The sequence below is a fragment of the Dermacentor silvarum genome, chromosome 9, assembly GCF_013339745.2.
Source record: "Dermacentor silvarum isolate Dsil-2018 chromosome 9, BIME_Dsil_1.4, whole genome shotgun sequence".
In the NCBI taxonomy this organism is placed as follows: domain Eukaryota; kingdom Metazoa; phylum Arthropoda; class Arachnida; order Ixodida; family Ixodidae; genus Dermacentor; species Dermacentor silvarum.
The window spans coordinates 139,613,083-139,625,784 of NC_051162.1; the positions used below are offsets into that span (position 1 = coordinate 139,613,083).

The 12,702-nt window shown below is 42.8% G+C and overlaps 1 protein-coding gene across 3 annotated transcripts in view; it reads right to left on the reverse strand.

Annotated features, from left to right (window-relative positions):
• Positions 1 to 2,482: 2,482 nt before the first annotated feature.
• LOC119464456 (acanthoscurrin-2-like) overlaps positions 2,483 to 12,702 on the reverse strand; it is a 48,696-nt gene continuing 38,476 nt past the window's right edge. Inside the window, exons 1-2 of one of the 3 annotated variants that reach the window (XM_037725444.2) lie at positions 3,989 to 4,085; positions 2,483 to 3,202 (exon numbers count right to left, since the gene is read on the reverse strand). In XM_037725444.2, coding sequence (XP_037581372.1) covers positions 2,510 to 3,202; positions 3,989 to 3,994 — 699 coding nt within the window. In that variant the 5' untranslated portion in view covers positions 3,995 to 4,085 and the 3' untranslated portion in view covers positions 2,483 to 2,509. Of the gene's footprint in view, positions 3,203 to 3,988; positions 4,086 to 12,702 lie in introns of those variants that run through there. The other 2 variants (XM_049656670.1, XM_049656669.1) reach the window with 2 other exon arrangements.

A 12,702-nucleotide genomic window follows, 5' to 3' on the forward strand; every position in this document is an offset into this window, starting at 1 on the left:
ATCTCATGAACTCCTATTAGTTCACAGCAAGATACTTGATTTCGTTTTTGGTTAGGGTAACAGACGCAATGCTGATGCAAGCTTTGCATGCTTTCGCAATGCTGACGCATGCTTTCACAAATAACGATTAGTTGAAGTCAACGCCTGAGTTGTGTTCTTCCTTCAGGTCTCGTTTTTTTTTCTTCTGCTTTTTTGCGCTGTGCAGACATGTCCATATAGAATCACCAACTCTCCCAAGCTTTCACTTTAACATGTTATATAGATAGCTTAGCATGTGGATAACGCTGTTAAAAGTGCTGGTAATGTGTAATGTCCAGTTAACATCTAAAGTAATGTGAACGCCGAGATAGTGGTAAGAAGAAACAGATTACCCAACCATGTTTCTGAGAAGATATGAGTGACTGGTAGTGGCAGTTCGTGTTAAGCGGAGAATATTACACTTGTCAGGATTCAGCTCCATAAACCACATGTTACACCAATTACATTCAGCATTTAGACCGTACTGTAAGCTAGCAGTGCCATTATTGCGGTTAATTTTGCGAAACAAAACACATTCGTCAGCAAACAGGTGAATGTTAGAAGGAACACTATTCGTAAGGTCATTAATGTATATCAAGAAGAGCAGAGGACCTTTAACCGACCCTTGATGTACTCCAGAATTCGCGGGCTTACTAGAAGATTGTTTTCCATTGCAATAAATGAACTGGAGGAGGTTAGTAAAAAATCACTCCAACCTGGTATGGAGATGAGAACCTGCATTTAATTCGCGTAGCTTGAAAAGTAGCAGTTCACAACACAGCTTATCAAGCGCTTTTGCTTAATCGAGAAAATAGAAGCCAGCCATGCAAGGAAGGTCCGAAATTGGATGAAGCTTGTGATTGAAGGGAAGAAGTTGCGTTCCACATGAAAATCACTGGCGAAAACAGTGCTGAGCGGAGGAAAAGAACGAAATAGGATCGAGAAACTTAGTCAGCTGTGATCACAAAATATGTTCGGAAATTTCACATAACATGCTTGTTAATGAGATAGGGCGATTTGGAAGCAAAAGCTCATTTCATTTACCATTTAGGCTGAGTAGGTTACCTTGTTTGTTTTCATAAGTCATTTTTAGGCGATTTTACGTGAGCCCTACTTCGAGGGTTCTGTTATTTTCAGAAAATGGGGCAACGGCGTCATGAAGATTCCTGGCGTATTGGACCTCTTGAGGTTTCGCTCGTATATTACGGTGACAATTGTTAGGTCATTTTTTATGTCGGGCACAAATAGATTGGCCATGTATATATTTATATATATATATATATATATATATATATATATATATATATATATACATTCCAAAAGAACTATATGAGATTAGCAACATAAGATGTGCAGTAAAGTTCAGGGTGTACAAATATTCGGGTGCAAATTTTTTAAAGCTGTCGGTAAAGAGCAAGTTTTGATTTGCTTATAGTATGCGTAATGCGGATGCCGTTACTAAGTTTAAATTGAGTTATATCTGGTGAAGTGAAGCAACATGTTTGTCCTGGAAGTAATGAAAAATGTAAAATAAGTAGGAATCACATAAGTATATTTCATATCCTCTTTTTTATTTTCGTAAACCGCATCGTGTTTCTTTTTGTAACAGCATACTTTTTTCAGATAGACTACAAAAGGGTGTAAGGGCTGCCAAGAACGGGCTAGCACTGGCACAAGTAATGCACGACCCCTGTGCAAGTAATTTTGCGTTCTGACAGAGAGTGGAACGTGCAGTATTCTAAAGATAAACAAACCTTGTTTATGCAGTGGGTGATCTACTATAAAAGCTTGAGTTAAAAGCCTAGAAGGCCAATCATCCCTCTTTTTTATGTTTGGCGCACTTTATGATTTTGAGAATCGTACCAGGTTTCTCCGCTTGGAACGTGAATAACGAGAACAATTGAGGAAAGTATTATAAAAAATAGTGCATCACACGCATAATTAGGCATTCGTTAAAAGTGACGTTTCTTTGATGTTTACTAAACTTTTTTCACTCCTCCTCCTTCCCTAGGAACGCAGGGCCCCTCGCTTAATGCATGCTCTGGTCCAATTTCGTTGACTAAGCAGCTTTGTACACACTCGGTTGTTTTCGATGGTGATTTCGTCCTTTCTTTGCAGGCGACATCCTCATTTGTTTCGGTTCCGACTTCTTCAATTTTCTCGTGTTCTGCTCCTCTATTCGGCGGTCTATCCAGTGGCACATACACATTCTGGGGGAAGCCTAATTTTTTTTTGCCACGAATGTTTCCGTACCGAGTGCCACATGCTACATACGCATGCCCAGTCCGCTAGGTCGTTCACGCAGACACATACCCAGTACAAGGTGCCTATTTGCACTTACCAAGTGACCAAAGTTTTCCATTCGCGCACATAGCAAGTGGCCCAAGTTGTATATTCGGCAAGGCAGCAGCAAGCAGCAGCCAGCACCCGTAAAGTAACAGCGAGAGGCAAAGAAGGCTTCGCTTTAAAATCAAGTTTTATTGGCTATCTTTTAACCGAGGTATCCTCCACCGAAGCCGGAACCGGCGTTGTGTCCGAACGACGACTGTCCGTATCCTCCCTGGTGACCAGCAGCTCCCTTTCCAAATCCAGCCGAGCCCTGGTTGTGTCCGGTGCCGAAGGTCTTGCTGTCAGAGGCCGAGAATCCCGAGGTGTGGCTGTACCCCTGGTTGTTGTTGTAGGCGTTCACGTTCCTAGTGGCAGCACCGCCCGCGAAGCCAGCAGATCCCTGGTTGTGCCCGGAAGCACCACCCTGATATCCTCCCTGGTGTCCACCAGCCGAAGAGCCATAGCCGGACTGGTAGCCGCCACCGTAGCCGAGACCGCCGCCATAGCCGAGACCGCCGCCATAGCCGAGACCACCACCATAACCGAGTCCACCATAACCGAGGCGGCCGTATCCAAGTCCACCGTATCCCAGACCACCGGTTCCAATGAGACCGGTGCCAGCCACTGCCGGGCCTGCGAAACCAGCTCCGCCGTAGCCGCCAAGTCCAGCTGCTCCGATACCTGCACCTCCGAGACCACCGCCGACGAGACCGGGACCCACGCCACCGCCATAGCCGCCGACTCCGAGACCACCGCCCAGGAGTCCTCCGCGACCTTCGATCTTTTCCTTCTTGGCGGCTTCCTTGGCGAAGGCTCCGCAGCTCACGAGGGCGCAGACAGCGGCGGCGACAAAGAACTACATTTATAATAAAGTGATAAAGGTGGTTAAATGAATTTGGGCACGAGAATTGAGTTGAAAACAACCCGTAAATGTTACGGAGGTTTTGCTAACTATGCTTTTTAACCACGGCGTTTGCAAAGAGTGGTGCGTTTGAATGGAGCATGAACTATTATTTATAGCAGAGCGGAGCGATAGACATCCTTGACTATTCATCAGTGTAGTATACCGCAAGGCAGGTAACACTTTCGCTTTCACATTTTCATTGTGTAGAATTGGTGGCAATGAATTATTTTGTAAGACGTTGAAAAAGCGACCTTTGAAGATGGACATAAAGTGTTGGCTGAACATGACTTTAGGCAAGTTTGAAATGAGTCGTCCTAGCTACCATAGTTATTGTGAAAATGAAAAAAATGGTTGTAATTCTAACACAGTGAACTGTATCACAATTGTCTTTAGGACTTGAGAATATTACCGAAACAATAAGTTCGAGAATAGTCAGGGCATATATAGCAGTATACATGATGTTTATACACATTGCGATTATATGCTATGTGCATATTATGTGTAGTAATAATCCTAAATTTTCACCACATAAAAGTACTTAGCAGATAGTTACAAATGCTTTAAATATAGGCACTCACAATGCTACACAGTGCACTCTCCCAGGAGCTGCTCAGTTTTCTTAAAATTTGTTCCTTTAAAAGTGGATATTTTTGCCGTATTCGCTAATACCAAAATATAATGACAATAGTACCTCACCGCAAACAGCATTACTATGCTATGCCGAAGAAGTGTGGTTACCTTCATTGTTGGTGAGATTCTCGTCCTGTACCGAGCTTGAAGCTGAAGTATGGGCAGAGGGCTCCTTAGGCGGTAGGATCAATCGTTGGCAGTCACTGAATGTCTGTCGCAAAGCGGCTCTCCTTTTATACCTGAGTCAAAATGGGCGCCACACTGCCAAGTGAAAACAGAAACACAAAACAGGATATGACGCAGAATTGTTTCTACGAGTCTACCGTCGTCGTCGGCCTGAAGCTACCAGAACTGAAGGAATCCACTCGCTAGAAGTCGAAGACGTCATTTCTCAACCTAAACGTGTCTCAGCGTTCCATGCTGTGTTCTGCGAAACTTACGTTTCTTCCGCCCAATGCTGTAGTATTTAGCGCTCCCCGCTATCATCCTATCCATCGTACCTGATTCTCCCCTGTTCCCTTTTTTTATTGTTTTGTGCTTCCGGTGCGGAATGGGTAACTGTGGGATTTCCGCTGGCACTCAAGGTCTCAAGCTTTCTAGTGTACGTAAAAATTGTGCCCTGATTCGCGAAAAAAAAGGACGCTTCAAAGAATTTCGAAGCGAGACTAGTTGTTTCTCTTTCGACATGGCGGATGGTGCACACCAGGATGCGGAAGAGACACGAGCAGGACAGATTAGACAGTCAAACAATAGAGATGTTAATCTCTCCTCAGTACATATCCTCCACCCATCGCTTACGCAAATTGGCCCGATTAAACGTTATAAACCTTCGCCCTTTCAGAAAACCTGCCGTAAAGATGTCCGCAGCAGCCTGAAATATTCTGCTGTAGTATTTTTATGACATTGTGCTGCATGACAACATAAAAGAAGTAGCTTGAAAAGTTTCTTACGCCATTTCAATGTCACATGAATTCTTTATGCTAAGAAGAAAGAAAGGTTAGTGATTGACCTAAATTTCGACACATTATCCCCTTCAGTCACGGCGTACACATTTGTGTACGCGACTTATTTTCGCAATTTCTCTGCAGTGGTGTCAAGAAATAGATCGCGAACATTAAGCTTATAATAACTTGAAAATTCCGCTTACCTAATGCACCTCCATTTTATTTCTGAGTGCAATGTGTCACTATAGACGACCGCTTTGGTGAAGGCACTACCGTGTTTGACGGGCTGTTCGACGTGAAGCGGTTTGGTAGCAGCTGTGAAATAACTTTTTTTTTCCTTTCTAGTAATGCTTGCAGCGAATAATGACATTGTGTATGTAATTCGAGCGGTTTACTAAATTTATTTTATGAAGAAACGTAGTATGACTGACTGATCACTAAGCAGATATTCGATAACTCTATAATTATAATGAGTCATCATAATATGCACAAGGAGTCCTTCCACTACCTAGATTTGCTTTCAATGAAGCATGCAGTACCTTGGCATAAATATTTGTAAATTTCATACATTTATCGAAAGTCTATCATAATTCGTGACTGAAGGGGTTATTTTTTCCCTAAACATCATTTCTTTTTGTAACACCAGGCTAAATGGAACTTCAATATAGGTAATGACACATTTATTGAAATAATTTCTTAAAACAAGTCTTATCTGGTTATTGCTGCTAAACATGAGTATACCTCGATCGTAGAGGATTCAGCTGTGCAAAGAAATCTTCCGGAGTAATGCAATGTATTTCAAATGTTATTAGTGGAATTATTTTAAGTGGATATTGTAGCTGTGATTCGTCTTGCAAGTCAATGTTTCTGTATTCACGTGATCTCTTTGAAGACCTAGAAAATTGCTATTACCGGTAATACCTCTAATTTTTTTAACAATGCAGCTGAGGTATATTCCATGTTTACCCTAAAAACTTCATAAAAGAACAGTCTGCTGATCTATTAGGTGTCTGTGGAAGTCTACTTGAACTCCGAAAGCCACAGTACGGCAGTAAAAGTAAAAGTAATGCGTAGACAGTAAAAGTAATGCGTAGAAGTCTGCAGACTTTATATTCAAGTTATGTACAAGCTGCTGTGTTAACGGGGGTGACTCGGTATGGCGAATAACAAACACATGAGAAAGAAACATCAAAAATAAAATATGGCATAAATAACCCTTATTTCATAGTCACAATAGACCGTCAGTTGATTGTAATCCATATATATAGTGTGTCGCACAGAATTATTTATGTATTTATTCACTGTGTGGTTTCCTCGCCAGCATATTACCTTTTTATTATCAGCCACAAAACGTTTTTTCAGGCGTTTGTCAAACATCTGTGGAGACAACTTTAAGAGGGGCACGCTTCACATTTTTAACTCACGTAGCATGAACCGTGGGTAACCTCTTTAGTTATTGAAGGCGACTCAATCGTTGAACGACTAATTCAAGGCTAAATCGAGCAATAGATGAGTTCTTATTGTAAGAAGTACTCATACTAGTAGAAACGAGAACTTGAAGTGGCGTTCAACAGAGACGAAGACCGGGCGTTTCCAAGGTAAGCTCACTGGGCCGCAAAGCTATCGGGTGTGTTGTCAAAAGTGACTTCTCTTGTCGTTTTTGACCAATTGCGGCGGGGAAACCTGAATTAGGGTACTTTTAAAGGGGCCCAGATAGGCCTTTTTACCAAATTGCAATACGTAAGCAAAATTAAAGGAGATGCTTGAAAAATTGCACAGCAATTAGAACTTCAATTTTCTTTTTAATCTTTTTTCTTATACGTGGCTATACTTTCTGCCGCATCCAATGTTTTGCGGTACTTCCCGCAAACAACCGTTGTGTTAACACCAAGCTAGATTTTGAGTTCTTGATAATTTTACCATCCGTAGCCTGTCTCTGTAGAGGCCATGCTTGACGCGTGACCATAACTCGCGCCAAGTGGGGCTGTGTCGAACCAAGTGGGGATGCTTTGTTCGCGTATGAAAACTTCAAGCTCACAAGTGTTTAAATAGGAATGTTCTATTCGTTCCACGTGTATATTTGCCTCCATTCAGTGAGCGCTGCATCAGACGACACCTAGCATGCTTGATGATTCTGCTCGCCGCTCCCTTTGCCTACGGCGATCAAATGTGTTGCAATCCGTTCGTCACTTCCCGGTGTGCGACGCAAGAGCGCGGATTGTATCACTCGTGCGAGAAGTTCGTCTCTCCCTTCTAAGAATAGAAGGTAGTTTTGTAACAAGAAACAAAATTAAAATCGGAACGTTCGAAAGCATCAGTTATATTTATCTAGGGCAATTAGGCATTTTTGGTTGGTCTCTGCGTTGCGGTGGCTACGCATTGAAGATTGAAGTTCATTTACCCGTCTGTTACACCAGAGGGCCAAGAAAAGAGCTGAAGCTACTAGAGAATTTCCCTCGGAAACTAACACAAGTAATGTAACCAGGTTATAACCTACTGTTGATTGTGATTATTATTATAAACATAATAAACATGAATCGAGCGTGGCCTCTTCGGTCATTGCAGCTTGTAAGCAACCAGCAATCAAGCGAGATACAGATCACCGCGACGAAACAAATGGGCGCAAACGGATACAAAATATAACAAAGTTATATCTCAGCTTTACATATCATCAAAATATAACAAAAAAGATATCAGCTTTTCTCACTAGTGCAATTCACTCCAAACATCAGCAATGAAGGAGTCACCACAGGCGTCTCATCTCCCATAACCAACAATAGTTACGTAAATTTAGAAGTCCCTGTGATGGAAGGGTAAACAAAAGCGACTACGAAGTATCTACGAATATACGGGGCCTCTGGAGCGCATCGTGATGTTAGCTCAAAGCACAGACGCCAACGTAGTCTTATTAGGTGCACGTTTGGGAAACCAGAGTGGTAAAACTTATTTCGCATTCCCGCTTTACGCGTACCTAGTAGCCATTGTGCAGCTTTCGTGCGTTACACGGTGTTTGTTGTGTGCCAAGTTTCCCAAACGATGTTTGTTAAAAGAAGGGGACAAAAAAGACAAAAAGATAAAAAGAACGAAGATACCAAGGGAACATGTGGAGAGCTTGTATTCTGCCTAAGTTGGGATACGTCTTTGTCGGTATTTATCTCCACACCACTGTTTCCACGCCACTGAGATTCTTGTGCGGTGACGGGTTGGCTCTGCTGTTTAGACGATGGTGTTGCATGATGGTGTTGTATTGTACGAGAAATGGTTCCAGGGATGGTCCCGAGTAGTGTTCTTGAATCGCCCGAATGGAATAAGCTAGGGCTAGAGCGTGCATCCGCTGATTTTCGTGGCGCTTCACAGTTCATGAAAAATTCGTCTTGGTCCGGTGTTCAACGTGGGACCAACGGCCTTCCGGTCACTCTACCATTTCAGCTAACCTGCAGCCTAGCAGATATCACAGCGAGGTCGAAATAATGGATGATTCAAATTACAGGAACACTGAACATGTCGAATCAGTTATGTGGAAACCCGCAATGCCGAGGGAGGTTCATGAAAAAAAAACGGTCATCCACCCAACAGTAGCGTAAATGTACAAAGGAAAGCGAAACATGTTTTGTTGCAGGATAAGCTTCGCAGCTGACGAAAAATTTAAATTGGTCCGGGGGTGGAACTTTCTTCCTTCAATTTCTGGGTTCGAAGCTTTCCTTTTTCAGGTAAATCCGTATAATTTTTTCTACAACTTCGTGCTGCAGTCGGGTGACTGACAATTTTCCCTTTCAGGAACATTCCTCGACCTTGAGGATTTCCATTAAACTGAGTTGACATAAACATTGTTACTCAGAACGGCAGCCATATAGCCCCTAAACGTAGGCAAATTATCGTCAAGACGCTATGACAATATGTGGGAAGTTGGATGGATATAGTGTGCATAAATACAGTAAGGCGAATTATAATGAGCTTTCACAAAAAGTTAACTGAAATTTTCAGTCTCGGCAACAACATTAGTGATGTTGCAATCTCCTCCACATAGGGTACCACTTCTGTCTTATCGGTAGGCCACTACATATTCATTGGCGGCAGCCCGTTTGATAGACGTAAAAAAATTCATTTAGCCACGTAGGGTCTATTTATTGGTGAAGTATGTCTTATGATGAATTTCCATGTGAATAATGAATTGGCAGGCTTGACCTGGAAAATAATCAAAATGGGAATGGTATAACTGCACCTTAGGCTCTTCTCTTCTTTTTTTTCAGGCATCGCAACTCAGCACGTTTTCTAGACATATCGACTTAGGCAAATCACTTGAAAGAATAGAATGTAATTCCAGGAGCTTCGCTTATATAAGCACTTTTGTCTGGCAATTTGAAAAACCCATTCAAAAGATCTCAAGACCGTAACCGATAGAGGTAAGGCACAACTCCTGTGCAAGACAAATGTTCACAGGAAGACTTGAATCAATGAACCATGATTAAAAAAGGGGTGTTTAAGGCTCACGATGCAAGTCCCTACGTCGAAACATTGGTTCCAGTCTGAGATATCTGTTGTCTGAAAACTTTTGATCACAATGCCCCAGCAACAAAACATTACATTGTAGAGAGACCAGCACTCTCGATACCCTAAAGTACTTTCAACCAGGCATCTAGCCGAGAAAAGCTTTACTTCAAATGAAAAAAAGAACCGTTCACTCGTCACCCTTTTGCATGTGTGTAGATGGCATGTTGCGTGATTCGGTGAACTTGAATCTATTTTTAGCGTTTCGAACAGCAATAAAGAGAAGGACCAGTGTATTGAAGAACAGTTTTATTGACGGCTGTTTTAGCCGAGGTATCCTCCACCGAAACCAGAACCGGCATTGTGCCCGAAAGACGACTGTCCGTATCCTCCCTGGTGACCGGCAGCTCCCTTTTCAAATCCAGCGGAGCCCTGGTTGTGTCCGGAGCCGAAGTTCTTGCTGTCAGTGGCCGAGAATCCCGAGGTATGGCTTTAGCCCCGGTTGTTATTGTAGGCGTTCACGTTCCTGTTGGCAGCACCGCCAGCAAAACCCGCGGATCCCTGGTTGTGTCCAGCAGCACCACCCTGGTAACCTCCCTGGTGGCCGCCGGCTGAAGAGCTATAGCCAGACTGGTAGCCATTACCGTAGCCGAGAGCGCCACCATAGCCGAGTCCTCCGTTGCCAAGACTGAGAGCACTGGTGCCAACAAGGCCAGCGCCACCCACTGCCGGGCCAGCGAGACCAGCTCCGCCATAGCTGCCGAGTCCAGCTGCCCCAATACCTGCACCTCTGAGACCAGCTCTGACGAGGCCATGTCCAACACCGGCGCCGTGTCCACCGACTCCAAGACCACCACCCAGAAGGCCTCCGCGCCCTTCAAGTTTTTCCGTCTTGGCGACTTCTTTGGAGAAAACTTCGCAGACCACGAGGGTGCAAACAACAGCGGTAACGAATACCTGCGTTTGAAAGAGAGAAATGAGGATGTTTAAAGAATGATAGTAATGACAGGTGCGTTGAAGACTACTTGTGAATGTGCAATTGCGGTTTTGACGCAATATATAATCACAGCGTCTACAGCACGACCGATAAATACGATACTTCGACCTAAATGGACAATTAAAGGTCCTTTGGCCTTTCTGTTCTTTAATAAAATATATGAACCGACTGGATATTCTTAGGACGTATTTTTACTGTTAGTGCCTCTACGGGACACCCACATATGTTACGACATATTGAAAATGATATTTAACCGGAAGCTGCCATGATCTGCAAGCTCGCACAATCGCTTTGTAGTTCAGTTTGTGTATGACTGTGTATAACTATATCTTTAACCGATACACTTTATATTTGATTTTCAATGACTATTTAGCAGCGGGGCGCAAGTACTCCTAGTTGATTTGACTGTTGGGCAGCATTGACATTTTTTAACGCACTATACCTGACAGCGATCATAAACGAGAAAACTGTTTTAGCGTTCATGCTTCTACTATCAACCCACATGCAGAGTTTTTTTTTTTTTTTTTTGAATTAGCTATTTCGAGAGGCTTTGAATGAAGTGAGCTGTGAATGTGTAGATAAGAAGATGCTTGTTGAACATCAGTTGAAGTGATCTAAGAATGTATTTTTAAACCATCTACGATGAAAGACAAAATGCAAGAAAAAATGGTTCCAGCATAGAAGTAAAAAAATACACCGCATGACAGTCATTTTCAATATTGCCAAAGATATTTTCGAGCTTATGCAAGGATTATTTTAGATATATAGCACAGTTAGTTGCATTGTGTTCGTATTGTTCGTTTCGTAGTTATATGGCATGTCACATGTCGCAGCATCTCGTGCGTAGGTATTCTTAATTTCTTTAAAATGACCATCAAAATATTAGGTGCAACGTGTCTCAGAAGCTAATATCCATAATAACATATTATTCTGCTTTTAAAAATGTTTTTTTTTGTTATCCAGAAAAGCGAACAAATTCACTTACAATACATCCATCCAATTAACGATATTACCGTGTTATCAGAAGGCATACTCTTACCTTCATTGTTGCTGAGATTCTGGTGGAACTACGGACACAGAGCTACTTAGACTGTAGGATTGACCGTTGGCAGTGACGGACTCTCTCGAGTTCAGCGTCTCCTTTTTGTACCCGGCTGTGAGATGCGACAGACTGCTAAGGGGACACCAAACACACAAAGGAAATCACGCAAAAATGTTTCTGCGAGTCGGTGGTGTTTGTACGCCTTTTGCTGCAACACGCAAGGAATCCAATAGCAAGAATTCGGTGCGTTATCGCTCAACTTAAATGCGTCTCAGCGATCTACTGGCCTTCTAACTTTCGTTTTTTTTTCCCGCCCAACGCTGTAGTGTTCATCCTCCCCGTTATCCTCCCCAGCGCACTGAATTTCCCCTCGCCCTTTGCCTGTTACTGTTCGTTTTCTTCAGTATATGGAATGGGCATTTATGGTGTTTCCGGTAGCACTCGAGTAATCCACTTGGCAGTGTACGCTCGAATCCTGAGTAACTCTGCGATTGTAACTTGAATTCTGCTTACTTGCCTAAAAAGAATTTATATATTTTTCTAAATTATTCGAATTCTATGTGCCTTGTTCTCTAGAGGTGTTCCCGGCTGTTGACGAGCGAATGTATTTCTGCTGTCATAGTCTCTCTTTTTTTCGTGCCCCGGACATTTAGTATACCGATCTAGTTTTTTTTTTTTTTTTTTTTTGAGGCGGAGTATTGTACTCTCGTGTACTTTTCGTGATCCACTTATGTTTGCTGAAAGAACAAATTCACGCACTGTATCTCAAGAAAAAGGGGCGATAGCCCCGTCAAGATCCGCTGCAATGGATGTTTTTTTTTTGTCTTCTCCCTCCCCACGTAGAGCCAAACATAGAATTCATTTGCGTAGCTTTGTCCTTGGAATATTTCTCCTTGGAAATACTTTCTCGCTTGAACGCGAGAAGTAGAAAAAAATTATTCAGATACCTCGTGCCGGGAGATTGACGCTATGCAATGCATTATGCATGTGGCTGGTAATAAACTTGTGAGACGCGACTATGCACTCAGCCGTACACATTGGTTCACGTGATCTCCCGCAACGAGGCTTTGCGCAAGAACCAAGCCATACTTAATTAGATCCTCATAATATTGACATGGGCCAGTTGTATTACATTTTTTTTTGCCGGCGACCTCTTCTCTGGCATTTCATCGTCGATCACTGCTCTCATGATGTTACAAAGCTCCTACTCACAAACTAGCTTTCTGTATCCCAAAATTCGACAGCGAGCGGATTTTCGACAGCGATACGGATGCGCCGCCTCAATTGCACGTGCGACGCGAAACATGTAAAATAAGGAATGTACGCGAGCACAGCATTTACCCCTGTAATC